Below are 26,056 nucleotides of genomic sequence, written 5' to 3'. Positions count from 1 at the left end.
TTTATAATATCAGTACATTACTTACGACATCCATCTTCATCAGAATGATCACCACAATCATCCTGACCATCACAATGAAACTGCTTCCTTATACATTTAAAGTTATGACAAGTAAATTCTTGATTAGTACAAGGTTTATATCTAGTATTACAGAATTTTCCTTCATCACTACCATCGCCACAATCATTATCATGATCACACAACCAATTCTGATTTAAACAACGTCCATTGTCACAAGTGAACTGATTTTCAGCACAAGGTGTTGGAGTAGGACAGTGATGCAATGTTACATTTTCATCAGCTCCATCTACACAATCTGGATCCCCATCACACAACCATTTTTTGGGAATACATTGTGCTCTATGCCATACTTTATTTGCAGTACAAGTAAATTCAGTTTCCTCATCACACTTTCTATCATTGCATTGGTGACGTTCATCTTCATCAGAATAATCCAAACAATCATTATCTCCATCACAGATGTAAATTCTAGGTATGCAGTTTCCATTATCACAAGTAAATAAATCTCCAAAACAAGTTCTACCTTCTGATTGACAATAACCAGGTGGTTCATCACTGCCATCCAGACAATCATCATCTCCATCACAATACCAAGTAGCTGGAATGCATCTATGATTAGGACATCTAAAAGAGCTCTGAGGACAAGTTCTTTGAGCACAATGTAATGGATTTTCGTCACTATTATCTCCACAATCATTATCTCCATCACAAAGCCAATATGGCTCTACACATATATTAGTTTTTTCACATTTCAGATGGTTAGGCGGACATGTAGTATTTCTTGGACAGCGTTCATGGGTTTCATCTGATGTTATATTATCTTTACAATCATTAATACCATTGCAAACCTGTGATTGAGGAATACAGCGATAGTTGGCGCAAGTAAATTCTCCAGCAGCACAAGGAGGATATACACAGCCTTCTTCATCACTGCCATCACGGCAATCATTCTCATGATCACATTTCCAAGTTTTAAATATGCATCTGCCATTATTACATCTGAATTCATTAGGACTGCATGAATGATAAGAACAATAATTAGTATCTTCATCAGAACCATCGCCACAATCATCATCACCATCGCATGCCCACATCCTTGAAATACAACGACCATTTCTACACGCAAATTTACTAGAGTCACAGGTTACATTTTTGGGAACACACATTCTGTCCTCATTTACTAATCTGCTATTATCATCACACTTACATTCTGCTGAGCCATTTATACCTGGATGACAAGATTGATCACAACCACCATTTGAAATATTGCAAGGATTTATCCTGCATTGTTGTCTAGCTGCTGAATAAATATGTAAGTCTCTAGGTGAATCTTCCAATCGTTTTACTAATTCTATTTTATTTGCTCCTGTATGCTTCTCAGCGCGATAGACTCCTCTTAATTGTAGATCTGTCCAATAAATATGCTCTCTGAAAACTGTTATGGCAAAAGGATATATTGTTGCACTAACTAAGATTTGGCGATTACTTCCATCTAATTCTGAACGTTCTATCTTTTCTCTAACTGCATCAGTCCAATATAGCATACGATCTTCATAATCAATTGCCAAACCACTAGGCTGAGAAAGATCTTTATCAATAACAGCTTTCTTCAAAGAACCGGCCATTGTAGTTTTAAAAATCTTTCCTGATGTTCCAAAACGACCCCAATCAGTAAAATATAGTGATCCATTACAAGGATCAACTACTATAGCCCTAGGTCTATCTACTCTGGCAATCATCACTAGATTTGACCCATTTAAATCCATTGCATAAATACTATTATTTGATGAATCTGTCCAATAAACTTTCTTTTGTGTCCAATCATAAGAGATGCCTTCAGGATTAATTCCTTTGCTAATTAGTGTATGAATCTCAGAAGAAGAAGGATTTTCTGCCTGCATCCAAGCTATTTTAGCCCAAGGCCTAATTTGAGTAAACAATAACTTTTTATCTTGATAATCGAAATCCACGCCCACTACATTAGTTAGATTTCCAATTGGGTTAAATGGTATAGTCGTATTTTGTGGATCTAAACCAATAGCTCTAATCTCTGTCCTCGTAGCGAATACCAAATATTCATTGACATTTTCGCAGTTCTTTCCATCTATTGCTAATTTACCAACAGCGCATTCGCATTTGAAAGGAATTGAATTTTCTTTAGGCATAGCAAAACAGAGTTGTTTACAGCCTGCATTTCCACTTGATGAACAAGGATTTGTTGGATCTGAAGGTTGACTGTTCTGATCAAACATAACAATATCCCTTAATTTAGGTAAATTCGATCTCACTGTTGTTGGTAAATTAATATCACTCTGCTTGCTAGCTTTGAACACTGTTCCTAAGTTTCTGTCAACCCAATAGACATCATTACCATAAATAGCAACACCCATAGGGTTAGGTAGATTCCGTCTAATGATTTGACGATTTCCACCAGTATATGAAACCTTTTGAATGGTGTCTTGTTTAGAGTCTACCCAGTACACATCGTGTGTAATAGGATCAATGGTTATATCACGTGGAGTGCTAATACCGGATGTAACTATAGGCATCCAGTTACTTCCATCCAGATAGGCTTTACCTAATCTTGGATATTGTCCATAATCTATCCAATAAAGATATTTTTTAATGGGATTTACAGCTAATTCTCTAGGGGAATCTGTAGTTTTCTTCACTAATACTTTTCTATTACTGCCATCTAATTTACATACTTCTACGTAGTTATCATGAGGGAACACATTGGTAAAATACATATTTTCAGCAATCCAATCAATAGCTAAACCTCTAATACCATTTGAACCTATACCTTGTTTTACAACATGCTGTAATTCAGTACCATTTGGTCTTACACGAAATATTCCATTCCACATTCCACGATTGAATTCTACCCAATAAATCCAGTTGCCTGCAGTATAAACGTCTACATGAAGAATATGATGGCCCATACCAGAGATTGGTACCATTGCTTCTTTTGCATCTTTTAAACTATATCCTCTAGCAACATCCAGTTGAGTAACTACTGCAAAAGTCTTAAAAGGTTCACAAAAAGTGTCATTGACTTTACGATATTCCATACCACAAGCACATACTCTAGTACCTCCAGAAGCTGGAAGACAGATCTGTTCACAACCACCATTATTTATAAAACATGGATGATCTCCAGTAACTCGTTTCTTATAAATAGTCAATGTCTTAAGCTCAGAATCATTATCAATTATTGTAGTAGGATTACCTCCATCAGGCAAATCTACTCTTTCTATTTTATCATACAATGGATCAAGAAGGTATAATCTAGAGTCATGAACAGCAAGTGCTTTTGGCAATGCAATGTTTTGTGATACTATAGTTCTTAGATTTCGTCCATCAGTTGATAGTGCCATAATCAGAGCTGGATATAATGAACTGAAGTAAATAGTCTTAGTTGGAATATCAATTGTAATAGCTTCTGGTCTTTCCACATTATCAACTAAAATAATGGGATTAGTACCGTCCATATTAACTCTTCCAATTTTCATAGGAATGCCAAAACTGCCATCATCTACCCAGAATATATGTCCTTCAAGGGGATCAACACACATAGCCTTTGGTTTGGCTACAGAAGTTTTATTGCCATCATTAGCAAGTACTATTGTTCGATATTTAGTTTTTCCATCTATCTTTATAGCTTCTATATTAGAAGCATATTTGTTTCCTATAAATAAATTCCTTCCTAACCAATCAAATGCCATTGCAGATGGAGCTCCAACAATACCACTTTCACCAGAAGCATTAGGAAATTCTGTTCTATTACCACCATTATAAGGAGTTGTATAAATAGTACCATTCTCATCATCATCATCCTTAGTTTGCAACCAATAGATCATTCTTTCTTTTCTATCATAGTCTATAAATTTACCACTCTCCACTCCAACAACTGGAGTTATATAACCAGTTTTAATACTTTTTGGTAGTAAAGAAACATCCACAATTTGAGAGCCTCGTAAGACCATCAAATAAGGTATCTCCTCTTCCAAGCATTGTCCATTGAATAATCTGAATCCAACTTGACATTTACAAGTGTAACCTTGAGGTTTTGTAGGAGATAACAGGCACAAATGATCACAAGTACTATTTGCACAAGGATTTGCAGTGATTGGTTGTAGAACAGGATGATGAACATGTATTGATAAAGGTTGAGATATCAAGTGAGATACCACAGTTTGGTTTACACCATAGAATTTATGAGCTGAGAGTACTCTATTCAATTGTCTGTCTGTCCAATACATAGTATCCTCAAATAATGTCAAAGAATGAGGATGCAACAAATAATGGGAACTAGCTAATACTTGAATTCTTTTACTACCATCATAAAGGCAAGTATCAATAAAATCTAATTTACTATCAGCGAAATATATTCGCTTATTCGCAATATCTAAAGCAAGGCCGTTTGGCCAATAAATTTTAGTGTTAATAATTGTTGATCTATTGGTACCATCCATACCAATTCTTTCAATTCTAGGATTTTCACCCCAATCTGTCCAAAAGAGCCATCTTGCTCCAGGACTAGGATCCAAACACATTCCTCTAGGTTGAGTAATATTTTCTTTAACCAATATCATTCTATTAGAACCAGTTTCTTTGGCTACTTCAATAGTATTCAGTTTGGAATCCAACCAATATAAATTGTGACCTATCCAGTCATAAGCAAGACCTTCCACTAAATCTAATCCAGTTGAAATCACATCTTCAGGATCACTACCTCTATCCAATCTTGATATTTTTTTCAGTTTCATATCTGACCAAAAAATGGTACCTGTATGCATATTACTAGCAGTTGCAACAACATTCTCTACATTAATTGGTACCCTTTCTAATGCTTGATCCTGAAGATCAGCAACTAGAATTGTGTGTCTGTTAGATATAATTAAAAAGGCAACACTGTGATTAAATGCCTTACAAGTATGCTTATCCTTCTCTAGAGTATATCCTTCAACACAGTTACAATAATATCCACGTTTAATGTTAACGCAAATTTGAGAACAACGTCCTGGAGGTTCACATTCGTTCAAATCTTCACAAGTATATCCATCTTTGTTGAGCTCTTCTCCTGAAGGACATGTGCATTGTTTACCTAAAGGTGTTTCAATGCAATCATTACTACAGTAACCTCCTCTGTACTCGCATTCCTGAAAATTGCATGCTGGACCTTCATCTGCACCATTAGGGCAGTCAAATTTGTTATCGCAAACACTAGTTATATTCACACATATATTAGTTACATTTGGACATTTCCATTGTTGTGAATCGCATTTGAATTCAGGTGCAGTACATGCATGTAATTCAGTATCTTCATCAGATCCATCACCACAATCATCTTTTCCATCACAGATATATGCTTTAAATACACATTTCTCATTACGACATTTGAAAAAACCTGGTTGACAGCCAACTTGCCCACAAGAAGCTGGTTCATCAGATCTGTCTGGACAATCTGGAGTTCCATCACAATACCAACTTCTTGGAATGCAAATCGCTGAACTAACGCATTGAAATTGTTTGTCAGTGTTACATTGATCAGGTGCTAAGGATGGACAGCCAACTTCATCACTGCCATCATTACAATCAGATATTCCATCACATTTGTACGAATCAAGAACACACATCTTCTGGTCAGCACAAGTAAATTGAGTGCTAAGACAAGTAACTGGTGGACAATCCATCTCATCTTGTTGGTCAAAACAATCGTTATCGCCATCACAAACCCAAGATCGTGGAATGCAATGACCTGATCTTGGACAAGTGAATTGAAAATAGGAACAAGTTTTTGCTACGCAAAAATCTCCTTCATCGGAACTATCACCGCAATCATTTTCGGAATCGCATTTCCATGTATTAGGTATACATCTGTTATTAGCACAAGCAAATTGGTTGGCGGTACAAGTTACATTTGGACAGGAAGCTTCATCGCTGTAATCTCCACAATCATTTTCAGAATCACAAAGGAAGCTCATAGGAACACATCTACCAGACTTGCACTGAAATTGATTAGGAGCACAAGTTGGTTTGGTACAATTCCGTTCATCACTGTTATCCAAACAGTCATTTTCACCATCACAAACCCAGGCATGTGATATGCATCTCTGATTGGCACATGTAAAGTCCCAAGTATTAGGACAAGCTTCAAGTGGTGGTTCAGCTTCTGGATCAGGTGCACATGTTCTACCATTCTCTTGAATACGTTCGCCATAAGGACAACCACAAACTTTAGTCAATCTAGTAATACCATATTTATTAGTATTATTTTGCGGAATAGCAAAACATAGTTTCTCGCAACCCCCATTATCGTTAAAACATGGATGATCATGTAAAAAAGTTTGAATTGAACGACTATAGACTTTCACACCATAAAGTCTGTTCGTTTCAGGTTGGCGAACGAGAATAGATTCTTGTTCTCCAGTTTCTTTATGGAGTCGAATAATAGCATCTAATCGCCAATCAGTAATATACATCCATTGTTCATAGATAGCCATGGAAAAAGGATGTCTAATTAGTTTAGATTTAACTGATCTTACATCAGTACCATTCAGATTAGAATGTTGTACATGATCCAAGAGAGCATCACACCAGTATAATCTATCTTTTGCAAAATCAATGGCTAAACCATTTGGCCAGCCAAGACTTAAATTTTTAAAGACTATCAAGTTAGAACCATCAGTATAAGCTCTACTAATATTTGCAGGTCTATCCCATTCAGAAAAAAAGATATATCCCTGATTAGGATGAATTACAATTGCTCTTGGTCGTTTCAAATTTTTTAGCAATGTTCTGCGATATGTGACATTTCTAGTACTCAAAACATTCAATGTACCTTTTCTGGAATCGATATAGTATAGATTCTTGGCAACCCAATCTACTGCAAGTCCTTCTACACCTTCATTCTGACTAGCTAATACAACTTCTCGACCAGCGCCACTTTGGCGAACTCTATAAATTACATCTTGCAGAACATCACTATAATAAATATATTGATCATATGCATCGTAATCTAGACCAACAAATCTGGCTCTTCTGGAAACTACGGGTGAGATAGCATCGCTAAATCCTTCCATTACAGGATCTAATACTCGACCTTTAATAAATCTTTGTTGTGAATACATTAAGAATTCTTGCACCAAATTACAGTTTCTTTGGTCACTGGATAATCTCCATCCTATGTCACAAGCGCATCGATAACCTAATCTATTTTCTTGATCACTAGCTGCAGTTACTATACACATATGTTGACAGCCACCATTATTATTCCCACAAGGATTAGAAACCATTGGCTGAGTCAAAGGATGTAAGATTTTGATAGCTTTAGCATCTCTCATTTTATAAATCGTTCGTATAGAATAATCACCCTCGGTTTTGTCTACACTCATAATGGCTTGCTTTGTGCCATCTGTCCAATAGATCCTGTTCTCAAAAAGTGTCAATCTTGTTGGAGACGGTGTATGTGTTCCCCTAAGTACCATTACTCTATTTCTTCCTAAATAATCAGCAGTTTCAATATAGTCCAGTTGGGAGTCACACCAAAAAATTCTTCGAGCAATCACGTCTACAGCAATGCCAGATACTTTATATGCTGCTTCGAAAACGATTGGGAAATCTACAGTTCCATCCATGTTAGCTCTTAAAACTCGTTTACTATCAGCTATAAACATCAAACCCACTGTAGGATCTAAACCAATGTCTGTTGGATTTGTCAGATTGGAACTCAATGCAATACCATGATACCTTCCATCTAATTCAAGCACGTCGATTTTTTGAACTACTGAATCTACTACATATAATTTTTCTCCTATCCAATCTACTGCAATAGAAACTGGTCCCCATGAACTTGTTAAATATATAGCCACTCTAGAACTAGAACCTTCACCATTTAAAGGTTCTGAATGTACTTTCTTCGTTTTAACATCACTCCAGAAAAGTAAATCTCTAGAATAGAGATAATCTACTCCACTAGCGCTAGTAGTATTGGCAACAATAGTTCTATCTTCTCCATTAGAAGACATCCTCCATACAGCTTTCTCTTGAGCAACTAACAGTTCTAATTTTACACCAGGATGTTGTTGGGCTCGACACTTGTTGAGCCCTTGTAATATAAAACCTGGAGCACAACTGCAAGTGTAAGAACCTTCTGTATTCTTGCATAATTGTTCACAGAAACCCCATTCTGAGCATTCATCACGATCTATAGCGGAATAATAATAAGAAGCTTGTTTAGCTTTTTTATTTCCTTATAAAATGATTTAACATATACATACCTATACAAGTTGTCGAATCGTTTGCAAGAATCCAACCTGCAGGACAATAACAGACTCCTCCTGTGGGAGATGCCCGACATTTATATCGACATGCTAGTGAAGTACATATTACCGATGCTGTAAACAAACAAAATAAATATAAAATATCTATTCTAAGTTTTTTAAAACAAAAAATATTATACAATCATACCTGATCTGAAAATCCACATTATACAAGCATATCAATTAAAACAAAATAGATATTATTTTTTATTTAATTAATAAATTATAGATTTTGTCTCCATAAAATTCATTATTTATTTCTATTTCTAATTTGAATAAATTTTTAAAGATTTTTATAAAAAATATAACACTTACAACAAGTAGCTTCTTCATCTGCCTTATCTTCACAATCAGTTTTTCCATCACAAATTTGAGATCGATCTATGCAAAGTGGTTTGCCGTCAGTCGTTCCTCTAGGACATACGAATTTGTTTTGAGGACAAGAAGTTGTAGTGCAGGACTTCTCATCAGATCCGTCATGACAATCCTTATAACCGTCACAGACATAAGATCGTGGTATGCAAAGAGAATTCGCACAACGAAATTGGTCCATCGTACATTGTTGAAAATCTGAAATTGATGTTAATCTTTAATAATAGAATATTATTAAATAAATAATTTATGACCGAAAATAAAATGGAATTATTAACGTAATATTATGATAATTTCTTTAAAATTACAATTTACTATTACACTTAATTACACTTTAATATTACAAGACTATAAAAAAATTTTTAGATTCAAAAAATTTATTTCTAAAAAATTCAGAAATTCATTAAATATAGAAAATTTTTACAATACACGTCGTAAATCGCAAAAAATCATTAAAAATTTTTTTATAGTCTTTAGAAATTTTTTATATCGAAATTTTAAATCTTTTTTCTATAGCGGAAAATTTCTAAAAATTTTTAAAAATTCATAAGTACAGAAAATCTTTAGATTGATAAAACAAGTCAAATAATTTAAAATAATTACAAAATTGAAACATACTGCAATTTTCCTCGTCACTATTGTCTCCGCAGTCATCTTTGTAATTACACCTGGCTGATTGTTCGATACAACGTTGTGTGGAATTACACCTGAATTGGTCTAACCTACAAGCTGGTTTCGAATTATTCTCACATTTCTCCTCATCACGACTATTTCGACAATCTAAATAACCATCGCATTTCTTCTCTTTTGGGATACAAAGTTCTGGTGTTGAACCTCCACATCGAAAATCATCCGGTTGACATTTCCTGTAATCTTTTCAACAGTTGCAGTCAATAATTTGACTTAATAATTTTGGTTTTATCTTTCATGCGATCTTAAAATAAATAAATAATACAATAATAAATAATAAAAATTTTAGATATAAGAATATTAAATTAAACAATCTAAAGACAAATGATTATGTATATATATATATATATATATATGTATAATTATAAATTATAAACGATGTAATATCATATCATTTAAAAATAATTAAAAATTAATATTATCTTATAATTATCATTCTATAATTTGGATACTATATATTTTATCTTTCAGTATTAATCATGTACACGTAAAGTAATAAATACTTACTACAACCAGCTTCGTCAGTTCCATCAACACAATCAACAGTCATGTCACATCGCTGATGTGGAGGTATACAATAAGTTTTATTAAAAATATACTGGCCACAAGTAATTTGACCAGCTTCACAATCTGGTGGTGCTACAAAAAAATGTATTAAATTAAATATTTTTATTGTTTAGTTACTAATCAATATAATTGATAATGAATTAGTATATTAGTTTTGAATGAATTCATTTGCATTTTTTAAAATTATAATACATTGAAAATATTTTTAAAAAAATTTCAATCAATAACAATAACAGAAAGTTATTGTTATTGATTATAATATAATAATTGTTAATGATAATAATTTAATTTTGTCAATAATATTTCATTGTAAATTTTATTTTGAATTCTAAATATTCTAAAATATGTAAAAGTAAAATTATTATCAAAATATTCAATTCAATTTAATTCTCAAATACATATTAATTATGTAAACAAGTATACATATTATATTAATACTTTATAAATTATTAAAAATAATAAATAGTAAATTAATGAACACAATTATTTTTTAACATATATGTTATCAAAAATAATAAAATTATTTTAATTCTTGTTAATTAATAATAAATAATCCTGACACATATATCATATAAACAAATTATACATAAAAATCTAAAAACAGAATGGATTGATAAATTTTACATACACTAGAACTACATCAAAAAGAGCATATATATAATAAAATTTTCCTTCCGAAAATATTTTTCTCATTAATTATTTTCATTCTTTTGTGTTTTGTTCTAATCACCAAAACAACGGAAGTATTAATATTAGGAATTTTTTTGTTTGAATTGTTAGAATAGATAAGCAACGATTAAAATTGAAAATTGAATTATATAATATATATGTAATATATATAATAATACAGTATTAATATATTTGTGGAATATTTTTAGAGAACCGATTTAAGAAATTCAAAATAAACACAAAAAGTTGCTACATAAAAATATTTATTGAGATTTATTTATTAAATTATAAACAATTTAAATTTGCATTAAATGAAGCGAGGTGAGGACAGAATGAGATGACGAAAATAAAATTATTTCATTTTCCGTTTCAAATGCAAAGTTAAATTTTTTTATAACTTAATAAAAATCTCGAAAAATTTTTTATTTATCAAATTTTGTGTTTATTTTGAAATATATCAAATTCTATATAAATATATGTGTACACAAATTTTTTTAAAATACTTACTACAAGATTGAAATTCATCTTCCGCACTTTCGCAATCTTTTTGATAATTGCAAACTAAAGTTGCCGGTATACAAGTACCATCAAGACATCTAAAGCTATTGACACCACAACCACTGCCATCAGCTATTAGAAAATAAAAAAATAAATAATTATTTATTTTTATTTATTAAATAAGTATTTATTTTAATTTATTTATTTTAAAGAAAGATTTTTAATTTTTTAAAATTGCTTTCTATATTTATCAAATAAATTCCTTGACATTTTATTGTGTTTAGATACAAAAAATTAGATAATTTGATTAACTATATAATATTTTATTAATTTATTAAATATATAAATTAATTAAAACATGAAAAGTTGAATAGATGCTTAAAGATATATACATGTATATATCGAAGATCCTTTTCTGCGAGAATGAAACAATTCATTTTAACGAATTGAAAGATTCTTTTTGTTTTTTGAATTTCATTTCAAAAAAACAAAATGATAAAAATTACAATATTTGATTGTTGAATAAATTTCATAGAAATTTATAGACAAAATATGATTTAGAATTTAAATTCTAACCAAAATAAACGTCTATGATGGCAATTATACCATGAAATGAATACATATCTCGCAAAAGAGTAATAGAATAGATAGTAAAGGAAGTAATCTATCATAATGTGACAGGTTAAGATACATTCTTTTCAATTTTAAATAATAAAAATATTAAGAAAATTTGAAAGTTTTGTAAGATAAGATTCCATAGTCATAAATATTTTAAATATTTTCATGAATATGTAATATTATTTATGTGGATATAAAATATAGTTTTAAAAAATTTTTTAGTTGATCATTAAAAATTAATGAATATTACTAGGAATATTTGAATAAAAAAAGTTGTTGTAGTGAAATATTAATATGTAAGATAATAAATATGATTAATTTTATATTAATTTTATATAAAATGTTCTAATGAAAAATTTGTTGAAATAGATTGGAATGAAGTAAATTATCAATTAACTACTTGCTGTTACATTTTATAAAAAAAAAAGAAAGAGAGAAAAATAACACAATGATTTTGATTTTTTTCATACTATACTAACTTTCTATAAAATTTATAGAAAGTTTTCAATACATGAGAACAAGCTCCGTTCTCAATCCATATTGCATGTATACGCGCTATTATAATTACATACATAATTAGGAGAGTGCAAATCATAAAATTTTAACACGAGACATTTTCATTAAATGAACTACAGCGATCTAATTTATATATCTTACTTTCTTTTTATTATTTATTTGAACATATTTGAAGTAAAAGAAAAAGATAACATTTTTAATTCTATAAAGATAATTTGATATAACACATATACATATAAGTACTAACAATAAATAAAAAAGTTATTAATAATGCTTTGAAAATTTTAGGCAAAATAAATAACAAAAAACCAATAATAATAAATAACAAAACGATAAGAAAAGTCTTTAAATTTAAAACTTTTAAAAATTTAACCGAAGGCTTTTTTATTCAAATTCTAAATAATCATTAAATTGTAAATTTAAAGATTTTTACTGTTAAAAATCCTATTTTTCATTAAACTAATTCATCAAAGAATTATTATGAAATAATAAAAAAGACAACGAAAAGAAATAGAAAAATATCATCTATGGATCAGAGATAGAACGGTACCAACTGGTACCATCGAACAGATAGAATCTCAACGGAATCTAGCTGTAATCGGTTATCTAGCACGTACCTACCTGCCATATATGTGCATCCTTTCAAGGATAACATCAACAGGATGCTTAGCCTTTCTCGTTTGATGACGTACACTCAATAATATTGGCTCTTACTATCACAAAATTATAAGGATACATCATCATGTACATCACCATGTACATCGCCATGCACATCACTATATATCATATAGGAATATTTTTTGATATGTCCCTAGGGACATGACACCAATTAAAGTTACAATCATATTAAAATAAAATATTATTGATTTTTAAAGTTTTAACAAGGTTTTAACAAAATTAATATAAATTTAAACGAACAATATTTAACTTAAGTAACTAAGCATAAATGAAAACATAAATAGAAAATTTAAATTTAAATAAAAAATAAAGGAAGAAATGAAAAATAAAAGCATTAATATTTTCATTTCGTGCAAAGATATTTAATTTGGAAATATTTTATTATTTCTGGTCACGAAAAAACATGTCCTTGGTTAGAAAATAAGCGATTTTTTGCGGAATTAAAAATGACACGTTTTATATAGTAAACATTTTTCATATTATTTAATGCTATATTACCTGACGTGCCTAGAATTTCATAAATGTTTAAAATTTTTCAAATAATATTTTTAATTCGTGATATATATCATTAAATTAAAATATAATTAATTCTTTAAAATTTAAGTTGAATTTTTAATTTTCAAAATATATTATCTTATGATATTATCTTATGAATATTTTTTTTTAATAATATAATTTTATATATATTATATATAATTATTTTTATATAATATTCTGTAATCATGTTTTTTATACTAATAACATATTTCAACTTTATAATTATTCTATATACACACACACACATACAAGATATTAACATACAATATATGAAATCTCAAGGAAAATGTAATTTTAATTACAAAAAAAAAAAAAACACAAAATTTGATGTGCAAAGATGCTTCAGCTTTTGTTTTTTCAAATTACAAAGAATTTCAGTTTTCAATTTCCATCTTTCTTTCCTAATAAAAAAATACAATATTAAAATAAAATATTCAAACAAATATTTAATACAACCTAAAATCTAATTCTATGTCTCAACTTAATTCAACTTAATATATGCTCTCAAACAATTTAATGTTCATAATGTTAATTAATAAATCATCGATAGCAATAATCCTTTTCTGTATATTCTTATGCAGATTGCGAATTTTCTCATCTCCATAAGTATACGTCATGAACAGAGGTGTGCTGTATCAGCAATTTGAGAAACAGAGAAGCGCAATGAATCGAACTGAGACAACCATAGCTAAGAGGGTGACGGGAAAGAGGAAGACAGTGCACCGCTCGTACCAGGCGGTGCGCCCTGGTACCGACAGCACGTCGGTAGACTCGGCCAGCCTCAGCGAGACTTGATCAGAAGTCGTGAAGGAGAGTTAAAGAGGGGGAAGCTCAGAGAAGTGCACTCGCCTACCTTCATTCCTCGCCACTTTTTTGCATGATCCTCTCGCGACCTTCTCTAGTCAAGAAGCTCGATAGACTCCTGATCGAGGAAACCACTGATGAATTCGAATTGGAATTTTTGGAAAATAATTTCTTGAAAATGTTTTTTTTAAAGAAATATTCGTACAAATTTGAATAAAATATCGATCATTTCTTTTAATTTTGGAATAAAAATGTTAAATGAAATTAATGAATTTAGTTAGAATACCTTATAATTAATAGATTCCCTCGTTGGTTATCCTTGGAAGATATTCAATCGCCTGGCACAAATTTTATGATTTTATGTTTAAAGTCTACGCTAGAGCGGTCGGTTGCTCACACAAAGCATTCGTTGTATTAATACTATAGTCATAAAATAGTAAATCTGTTTTTACATGTCTGAAAGAATCTCAATGGTTAGAAATCACTTTTACTGATTGTAATAATAATGTGAATATACATATTCGAATATCTAATTATCCTTGATGGATTAATCTTACAACATTACACGTATAATTTTATAAATATATCACTAAAACTATTTACAATTATTATTACAATATTACAATATTGAAATCTATGATTGTATTATTTTCTTATCATATGATTATTATTTATCATATATGCAAATATATATCTATATATAACTATATTTAATAATTAAATTAATGCAATACAATTTCTTTTTTAAAATCAATGAAACTAGAATATATATCAACAATTACCTTAATCTTTAGTTGCTGACATAGAGACTCATTGATCTATTGCATTTTCTTTACAATATTCTTTATCTTATCAAAACTATAATATATAAATCATATAAAAATATAATATCATAAAAATTCGTATTAATCTCCTTACATAATATAAACAGTATATTAATTTATTTGAATACTCATTTCTTAATATTAATATGATTAAATCAAGTTTGTGTAAAGTAATAACTTTGAATATTTTTTTTCTATTTCAAGTAACAACTTCTTTATTATTTTTTCCTGATTTCAATCGTAAAAAGAACTATAAAAAAAAGGTCTTAATAGCCTATAATTTGCGTTTACAACGGAATTGAAGAATCTCGACGTGTCATATAACGGATGACTGATAAATACAGCCTTGTCCTAGTTCTGTCGTTCAATCTAGATTCTTCATGACCAAACAAAGAGAGAAAGAGAATAATGACCCGAAATATGACCTGGAACGTATAAAGAATATCGAAATGAGGTGCGAAAATTCAATTCTTAATTCTATATCTCTGTCTTTTCGATTCAATTACAATTTCTGAATGATGATACTAATTGAATTATATATTTGAAAGTATTTAAAAAATAAATTCAATATTAACTTTTGATTTCTACTTATAACAACTGAAATAAGAAAATTGAATAAATTATTTCCTTTATATTACTTTTAATTCGAAATTGCAATAATTATATTGCTTTTTTTATTCAAAATCGCTTTAATGTATAATAATAATAAATAAATTTTTAAATAATCTAAATTGTATAAATAAAGATGATTTTTTATCATAATCCTATTTTAAAATGTATATCAATAAAATGTTTATTAATAATTCAATATTTATCAATATTTATCAATAATTGTAAATTTTAAAGCAAATTTTCATAATATATAATAATTCTTTTTAATTATACAATAAGATAATTTTCATAAAATGTTTTAAATATATACATAAAAAATGAAGTTACTTTGATATTACATGCATTAAATTTAATATTATACAATATTCAATATCAATATGTCAAAAATAATCAAACAAATCTTTGAACTAAAAATTACTTGTGTAAATAAAATAAAAAATAAATATAAAATATAAATATAAAATATAATATAAATATAAACGAGTAGACTTCGATAATTTTTTTCTCAAAAAATTTCTTTAAATTTAATTTATACATATATAAATTTCATCTATGGAAATTTTATAAGTTCATAGAAAATATGATTTTAAATGGCGAATTAATTAAAAAATTAAATAAAAAAAATTTAAGTAATTAAAAGTAAATTCGTTCTTTCCATAAAGCTTATTGTCATGGATTCTCCTATAAAAATATGGCTGACCCTTTGCTTTTAAAAGAACGATGATAAAAACGAAACAATAGTTCTTGTGTGACTTGATATTTTCACATTTTCACACATATATTTGGTATAAGTATAAGAAACTGTATAAGAAACTTTCACGAAACTTTAACTTATATATATGAAAAGAATCGCTTATTAAATTTATTAATTTAAGTTATTCGCTTATGGTATCTTTTTTATTCGACTGAGAAACAACTTCATCAAACTTCATGATTTTTTACATAGATGTCGCCATATATAAAATTCCAATCTGTCTAATCGTCCATTATCGATGATTTAAAATTTTTATTCTAGAAAAGGATATTTAAAAAATAAAAAATTTAATTATAAAAATTATTAAATCAAAAATATACAATTTCATTTTTTTTCAAATGTGTAATGAAAACAAATAAGATACATGAAAATATATCGAAGAGATTAGTCTCATAACAAATAATACATTGTAAACAGTGTTTAAAGAAGCTCCCTTCACCCACAGCATTAATCGAACGTTCGTCTCTTCATGGCCTTGTAGACACGTACTACAAGTACAGTAGAAATGAGTCGAACGGTTGAATGGCACACCTACATATTTACGTGCGTTTCGATTGCCATCGTTCGTTGATTCAACTTGCTTAATTCACTTTAGAGCTTTCAATCAACAATACACAAGACGAAAGATTTCTATTATGTTTTAAAATGATATTAGCAAAATAAAAATCTTAAATTATTTTCCATATTTTTATCGCGTTTTTGATATCTAAATTTTTCTAAATCATTAAAATTTTTTTTATAATTAAATTAACAAGAAATAGTATGAATAATACTGTGAACGATATCCTTAATGGTAGTTAGTTTTATAATAGGAAGTATTTAGTATTGTTGATAATTGTTATGGATAAAAAAAGAACAAAATCCTCGAGATGGTTCTGTTTCAAGCAATAAGAGCTTATTGTATGCTTGTTCCAATTTCAACCATCATAGCACCCGTGGTGCACTTCCTTTCGTTAGAGTTGATTCCGCTTTATAAAGCCAACATCGTTAGTCTTCCATGTGCATCACGCGTTTCTCCTCACTAAACTACAAACTTTATAGTACACTCTTTAAACTGATTTAATTAAATCACATTCTTTCTAATAAAGAGATAATCAACTATTTCGAATTAAATAATATTATTTAATAAACTATTATAATTACAATTATTATTTTATAATATTAATATAATATTCATATCATTATCAATCATTTTCATTCATTATCAATATCAACATATATAAAGGCAACAATATTATTATATAGTTACATATATAAAATAATAATTTTGTAAAAAAAAATCACTAATGCAATAATATTATAGTTATATTATCATAATAACAGATACTATATTTTTATAAATTATTTATAATTATATATTTCATTAAATATAGTTTCAAGCAAGTAATATAGCATATTAATAATATTATTCATTAATATTGTAAAAATATGTATATAATGCAACATATAATTGTAATTTTTTAAAAGTTTATTACACATCATTGTTTGTAAATTAGAAAAAAGAGATAATGAACGTTTTACTAGGATCAAAGAAAGAAAAACTAAAAATCTCGAATAGAAACAACCTAGCATTCTTTCTCGTTGATATTCTTCAATCGTGGCTCAATGCTTGTTAAAGGTTTCCAGGTCGTTCGCTACGATTCACATTTACAATGACTGGTTAGTAAAGTTCCACTAATAATTTACCTGTTTCTTTTATATATTATTATTTTCAATAAACATTTCATATACTAAAGCAATTATTTCATAAATACGTATGTATTTTTTAATATATTTGTGCAATTACATATAAACAAAAATAAATATTACGAATTATTAATTTTAGATAAAAAATTGAATTCATAACATGAATATTAATTTTTTATAGAAGTTATTAATAGTAAATAATAAATTGTAAATTATATAATATATAATATATAATATTGTTATTATAATTATATAATATATAATAGTAATTGCAAATATAAAACATAGAATAATATTATAATTTATTAGAATAAATACTTTAGTAAATTATTTTACTAAATAATAAAATTTTCAAACTTTATTTTTCTAGAAAATTAAAATTCATAATAAAACATTACATCCCACATTATTAAATTAATTTTTCATAATTATTTTTAATATTTTTTTCTATTTTATTTTATGTAAGTATTATTACTATATATTTATTATTTTTAAAAATATTCTAAGAGATTAAATTAATGAAAAAAAAGTAATGATAATTATTAGATTCTCCAAGCTAGATTAAGTTAATAGTCAAAAAAGATGCTTCAATATCTGAATAAACAAAAATGTAATCTATATGCATTACATTTACTGAAAATTGGCAAAAAAAGAAAATAATATATAAATCAACTAGTACCATCTTTGCATGCTGACATTAAGGATTGCAATTCAGTCAACAGCAATTCAGTCAACAGAACCGTTAGATTCGTGCTATTCGAATCCTCTCATAATCTCATAGGTGAAAGTTGCAGTTTCCCACGCGATTAACTTGTGAACAAATCAATGGGATCTCTAAACTTTTATCTTCTTTGTCTCTGCACTTATTCAGTCGTTCATTCAACCTTGAATCTTTTTAGTTATCGTATGCATAACTTATTAATTTATTTATAGCTTTTATTACTTGTTGATTTATTATCGAGTCAATGTAGTAATTGATTGGTTATCCTATCATTCAAATAATAATCCATTTATTACAATTAAAGTCTGTAATTGTAAGTCTTAATTACAATTTATATATATATTGTTATTAATATATTTATATAAAAAAATAAATTATGAATATTAAAAAAATTTTTGTTTTTATAATTTATTTTTTCCATAAAAATTCAAAATTTCAAAAAAACATGCAATATATTCATTATTCATTGTAATAAATATATATAGCACATAACTTGAATTTTCAAATATTCAAAAACCTATCACATAAAAAAAATATTCATCTCGTTGTTTTATGGAAAAATAATCCGTTATAATTGATCTCAATTGATTTATCTTATAAAATACAAAAACATCTTGAAGGATTACGAGAGTTAACCTCTATTGATTGGTTTCCAAAAGAGCAATAGTCAAGTAGCCAGTTATTGCAATACATGAAACGTGGATGGGAACATAGAAACAAAGAAAAAGAGACGGAGAAAAGAAAAAAGAAAGGGAGGAAGGTATAAAGATGGAAGGAGAACGTAGAATCGGGGAGGCATGGTCCCGCTATCCGGTCGGCCGCTAGGCCGAGGTCAATGAACCTCGATCCGCCTACCGACTTTACCTGCCAGCCTGAAACCTGCCAACCTGGCTCAACTCTGAAGGTATCGGACAGGATATTTCGCCTACGACAGCTTTGCTATGAAACATTTCCTGTACAATCATGAAACAATATTCTCGATAATAATAAGACATGATATCCATTTAAATCTAATATTAAAATATTGTATTTGCATAAATATCTCTTATAAATCTCTTAAAAATAAAAAATTTACATAAAAAATTTTCATAAAAATTTTTGAGAAGATTAAATTTCATCTTAAAACAATATAATATTTTTTAACTCTCTTTCTTGAGTACTATATACAGAGATCAGATAAAAAATTTATAATGTCATTAAATTTCTAATTATTATATAAAATAAAAATTTTAAAATATGTATTGTAGATTATTTTTTGATATATATATATATATATATATATATATATATATTATTTCAATCTTATTTACATTAAACAATCAATTTATTATTAAAAAAATTCATAAAAATCTTATGAATATTAAAATGTAAAATTTTTAGTGATTCATTATAATTTATTTTCAAATTATAGAGATACTGTACAATATCTTTTCACTGAATAAATTCTTCCAACTCTTGATTTTTATCTGCAATGGAGAGTAATTCGCAATGGCACACTTTACACGCCTGTGAGCGCATTCATATATCTAATATTATATTGTTAGTTTCTTAAATAAAATCAAATTTTTCAGGATAATTCTTTACAACATAAGATAAATTGAAAATTATAATCCTTATAAATCCTCTCAAAAAAATTAAATAACTCGCTATAATAAAATACAATTGTATAATATGAAAACTCGTACAATACAAATACTCGTACAAATTTGATGAATCTATATCAATCATGAAATATAGAAGTTTCTAAAAAATATTTGAAATAAATATGATCGTTATAGTTTCGAATATACCGCGTCTTACTCTAGTAATAATTTTTAATTTCGCGTCAAATATTAAAAAACTATGCACGCTTAGTAATTAAATTTGGTAATTTTTGTTACATCTATCAATAAAATATTTATACATTTAAAGAAAATTAAAAAAGTAAAAAAATGTGAAATATTGACATATTCAAAAATATATACATACATATATCTAAAATAAAATCATTATAAATGTGATAAATGAAACAATCTTTTCTTTAGTTTTTATTTTTGTAATTCATAATATAGATTCATAAATAAATTTGTATCTAGTCATTAATATAAACATCTACAATTTAGTCATTAATAATATAAATATATATAATTAAAGATAAGATTTTATAATAATTATGCTATGATTATTAATTAGTATTAATATTTTTTATGACTAATCATAATCAATAGTTCAATACATATAGTGAAACATGTAGAGGAATAAAATGATTTTAAATTTTTTATTTTTAATCATATTTGTAGTCAAAAAACTTATATATATTATGTGATTCTTTCTCATTCTTATAATTATTACTTATAAAATATACAATATATATAATAAAATAAGTAAAATTAAATGAACAAAACAAAAAAAAATTTCAAAATACTATAAAAAATATTTCCACTAGTCTAAGCAACCATCTAAATACCACAATATGGACGAGCTTCGTTTTTTCTTCGAGGTCAAAGGAAATGATGTTTCCTGAATACACAAGAGGATAGCGGTACATCGATAGAAAATCATTAAATTCATGATCGTTAAAGTACCTGGATTAAATAATCGGATTATAATATCCTAATTTATTATAAAAATATCATTAAAATTAAAAAAATTTATTTAATTCATTTTTATAAGGAATTAAGTTCTTTAAGATTAATTAAAAAAACTAATTAAGAATCATTTAAGTAAAAAAATTTTGCATTAATAAAAGATATTTATATAGTCAGTAATTTATTAACTGGCATTGCGTGTTATTTATATTTTATTATTAATCAGTTTTTGTTATTCGGTTAAATCCTTCTATACGATGAGCGTGCAGTTATTAGTACGAGGAAAAAAAAGTAGCACGAATCAGCAAGTCGATGAAACTCAAGAACCTTGCACTCGAGAGTTGTCTGAGTTTGTAAGCTCTAATTCCTTCTTTCTTCTTCCAAAGAAGGAGAAAGTTCCTCTGTCATACTCATGAAAAGAAATTATATATGACTATACTTATATCTTACTTTAATAGTCGTAAGTTAAAAAGTCGTTAAAATCACAAATTGTCCGATAATTTGCAGATAAATCGTAAATTTTCATATACCTATTAGTGATATATACATATAATAACAATAAATTATAATATCTTGAATTAGATAATTTCAAGCATCTAATAAAGTTTTGAATTATTTATTGAATTAATAATTAAAGATATAATCATTAAAATTTTAGATACCGAAATGAACTTAATCTTGAAATTATGTTTCACATACTATATATTTATTTATAGTCAATAATATATTGATTATAGATTATATTTGTGAGATTAGTAATCAAGTTGTATAATGTAATTATCCGAATTTTCATTATTAATAGTCAGGTTTCATTATTATAGAATGTTTAAAAATATAAATTTGAAAATCTACTTATCCAAATAATATCTTATATTTTACTTCTCAGTGTAAAATTATACACGTTCTTCTTATGGTTGAAATATAATACAACGATCACTCAAAACAGTAGGTATCGAGTTACTCAGATCCATAACTATACTTGAACTTTTTTTCATATTTTTAACAATTTTTTGGTAGTTCAGTGATCCCCTGACATGAGAAGTACTTAGGTAGAAAATACAATGATGATTATTACATAATATTTGTAAAATTAAAAAAAAATTTTTAATGTTAAAAATTATCAAGATTTTGCGTTAAAATGATAATTGAGTCTTTAAAAATATTTAAATTTAATATGCAATTAAAAATCTAATATTATAACAAATTTTTTCGTTAATCTTTAATTGTTTACTTATAAAATATGATTTTCAATTGATTTTAAATTTATCAATTATTTCAAATTGTCATTTAACTTATATTCATAATAATATATTTTTCTGATAAATTAATATTTAAATCGATATTTTTTTTTTAATTTTAATATAAAATTACGATAAAATATTAGAAAAAAACTTAAGATATCTTAAAAATATTATATATATTCGTAATTCATATTTTTATTAGTACTATATTATAGTTCTTATTATGTTATAGAGATTTCTAAGATTCTTAATTTTATATATTTTAAATTTTATTGATAATATAACTAACAATTAGAGATAATTATAGTCATTAGATAATACAAAGATGAAAAAAATATACAAAAATGGAAATATTAAATATTTGGCAATAGGATTCTAATTATAAAAAGAAAAATTTTTATAAAATTTCGTAAAATAGAATTTGGAAGAAGCTCAAGAAATGGAAATCTTCGAGAATTCGGAGCATTCTTCTTCATGTTTATTACGAGTTCGAAAAACCGGTTTTCCTCTCTTCGAGATTTAGACTCGTGTGGATAATACATTAAAAAATACGCGTCAATAGCCCTTGATCGTATTGATCATTCTACTATTTAAGAATTTAACAAAATTTAATTAAATATAATTAATTTAACATGAAATTAACTATTGAAAATTAAAACAGAAAATCAAAAAAAAAAAACACCGTAACGATAAAACATTCCATAAAATAGTCCATTGTAAGATTTATAATTTTTGCATAAAATAATTACATGAAAATAAAAAAACTTGCATGAAACTACATACATCGTTTCATTCTCAAAAAAATGCTGATCAGTTTATACGTAAAGCTATAAGAGGAACCGGTTTCGTAAAGATTGCGTGCCTCGTGATGTTTGTCTGTTTATTTCGTTTGCTATCGCGAACATCGCACTGTTCTTTCCGGAAAGATTAGAAAATAAGAATAAAGAATAAGAAAATGCATCAAAACATTCAAAATTGCATCATGATTAATCAAATAATTATAATTATTCCAGAAATATTGCAAAAATGTAATTTCGTAGTTGATTTAAAAGTTTTAACATTTGATAAAATATTTATTAAAAAGAATAAAATTACTTTACAAATATTTGCTCATTTTACGATCGTTTGCATATTCTTCAAGTCTCATGTGACCAAATGGCGCAATCACCTGAGTTAAATAGCTGATTTTTAATTGATAAAGCATAAACATGTGTAATTTTATCATTTTAAATATTTTTTAAAAAAATTCTTATAAGTTTTAATAATTTAAAATTTTTCTAGTATAATTCGATTAGTTACATTGCATTTGTACAGAAACAAGATCGATAATTGATTGATCTCCTTATTCGAAAATATCGACTTACATTTTATCTTTTAGAAAAGCCCATCTTTAAATTTCAAAGTCATTACTTATCTTCTTTTTTTTTCATATATTATTTCATATTTGTGTATAATAAAATATATAAAATTTTTTTTTTATAAAACTGACTCGAATATTCTCTTCATAAAACATGTTAATTCTATCATAAATTAATTCTAGAAATATATTCAAAACTTCTAACAAATTTTCTAACAAACTGATTTTAAATTTTTACTTTACAATTTTTTTTTTTTGGTTTATATGAAATTATATATATTAAAAAAAATAGAAATAAATGGTTCAAATAGATTCAATAATTTTTAAAATTCTATTGACTTTTATCGATGCAAGGATTAGAATTACACAAATTACATACATTTCATAAAACAAAAGTTATAGCGGCAACTGATGTTAACGGTAAATTCAACTCGATTCGTTAAATGCATTCTCATGCAAGGTGGGATTTTTAAAAAGTCGGACGTCCGAGGAAAAGCACATGCGATAAGTCGTACACCTAGCGGGGAGTAGAGAAAGCAGAGACTGGAGATGTTTCAATGCAAAAACGACCGCGATTTCAACAGCATAGCATTTGTAAGAACTAGAATTAGATCGAGAATAACTATTCTAACTAATAACTTTACTCGAAATTTCATTTAAAATTAGAAATTAAAAAAAAAAAATAAAATAAAATGTGTGCAAAATTGCAAATATTTTTTATTTTTTAATAAAATTAAGTAGATGAAAATTATTAATAAAATTTAATCAAAATTATACTTTATTATTTATATTTCATATTTAAATTTTAAATTTAAAGTTTTTCAAAATTTCAATTATAGTTAATTTAAGTTCATTTCAAAATTTCTATATTCCATTATATAAAAATAATATTAAAAAATTTATTAATATTATATTAATATTATAATTTTATCATATAATTTATTTATTAATATTTCTATTCTATTAATTAAACTCAATTTTTCCCAGTTTTCCATTCAAGATAGATTAATAACATTAATAATCATGCATTTAATTTAATTATTAATATAATAAATGATTTCTTTAATGCTTTAATTTTTTTCCAAACTTTTTTAATTGCCACAACTTAAATTTAACTTCACTTCATATTAATTTCTTTTAGAATAACGGTACTACACGGAATTTAATTTTGTCTATAACTGTACATATAATTTTTGAAAATAAGCAATAAGAAATGGGTTTCAATACCGAGAATATTAATGGCCTTGAAAGGGGTCATAAAAATAATTTTGAGGTCATGACGATTGCGTCATCACATAATTCTTTTACCATTCATATCATTCACAGTAAACAGTTCTTTCCACGATTTATCAATTGTTTATCATCCTTCGGAATATTTTTCATATAAAAAGAAAATGAAATAGATTATGACAAAAACATTAATCGAATATTTATTTTTTATGAATTAATAAAATATTATTATTTAATTTTTTAATAAAATATTAATAAAGAAAAAAAAATACATTTACAATTGATTGAATGTCAACTAAGAAGTTCTAAGAAAATAAGCTATTCAATAAGAATCATACGATTCTCTAAATAGCAAAATATAAATTAAGTCACACATAAGAGAAGAAAAGAAGAAATTCAATTACTTCATATATGAAAGCAAACAGATTTCTATTCATCCAATGGAACAAAGGCGAGTGAGAGTGTGTATATATATTTGACTTTGTAGAATTCGTAATTAGTTAACATGAAAGTTCATAGAATAGTAACAAATAATGGAAACACAATTGTTCTATCATTAATCTATTACACTTTAATCATTGGAAAAATAGAAAAAAATACAAAACCAACAATGTCATTTCAATTATATTAACATTCTCTTAAAAATGTAATATAACATCACGAAAATACAATTCAATCAAAACTGTATTTTCAATAACTCAATTTTCTTATGTGAATCTGTAGAACATTTTGACGATTCTAAAATGCGATATATTGAAAAATATTAATTT

General features: G+C 26.9%; 1 protein-coding gene across 2 annotated transcripts in view; it reads right to left on the bottom strand.

The window, feature by feature from the left end:
* LOC108003306 (low-density lipoprotein receptor-related protein 2) overlaps positions 1 to 26,056 on the bottom strand; it is a 32,848-nt gene that overhangs the window by 6,005 nt on the left and 787 nt on the right. The window contains exons 1-7 of one of the 2 annotated variants that reach the window (XM_028669529.2): positions 12,897 to 13,057; positions 11,151 to 11,273; positions 9,915 to 10,046; positions 9,336 to 9,590; positions 8,661 to 8,915; positions 8,304 to 8,420; positions 26 to 8,230 (exon numbers count right to left, since the gene is read on the bottom strand). In XM_028669529.2, coding sequence (XP_028525330.1) covers positions 26 to 8,230; positions 8,304 to 8,420; positions 8,661 to 8,915; positions 9,336 to 9,590; positions 9,915 to 10,046; positions 11,151 to 11,273; positions 12,897 to 12,930 — 9,121 coding nt within the window. In that variant the 5' untranslated portion in view covers positions 12,931 to 13,057. Of the gene's footprint in view, positions 1 to 25; positions 8,231 to 8,303; positions 8,421 to 8,660; positions 8,916 to 9,335; positions 9,591 to 9,914; positions 10,047 to 11,150; positions 11,274 to 12,896; positions 13,058 to 26,056 lie in introns of those variants that run through there. The other variant, XM_017065471.2, reaches the window with a different exon arrangement.

The sequence above is a fragment of the Apis cerana genome, linkage group LG8 (assembly GCF_029169275.1).
Source record: "Apis cerana isolate GH-2021 linkage group LG8, AcerK_1.0, whole genome shotgun sequence".
Taxonomy (NCBI): Eukaryota; Metazoa; Arthropoda; class Insecta; order Hymenoptera; family Apidae; genus Apis; species Apis cerana.
This window is presented reverse-complemented; position numbering and strand designations above follow the sequence as displayed.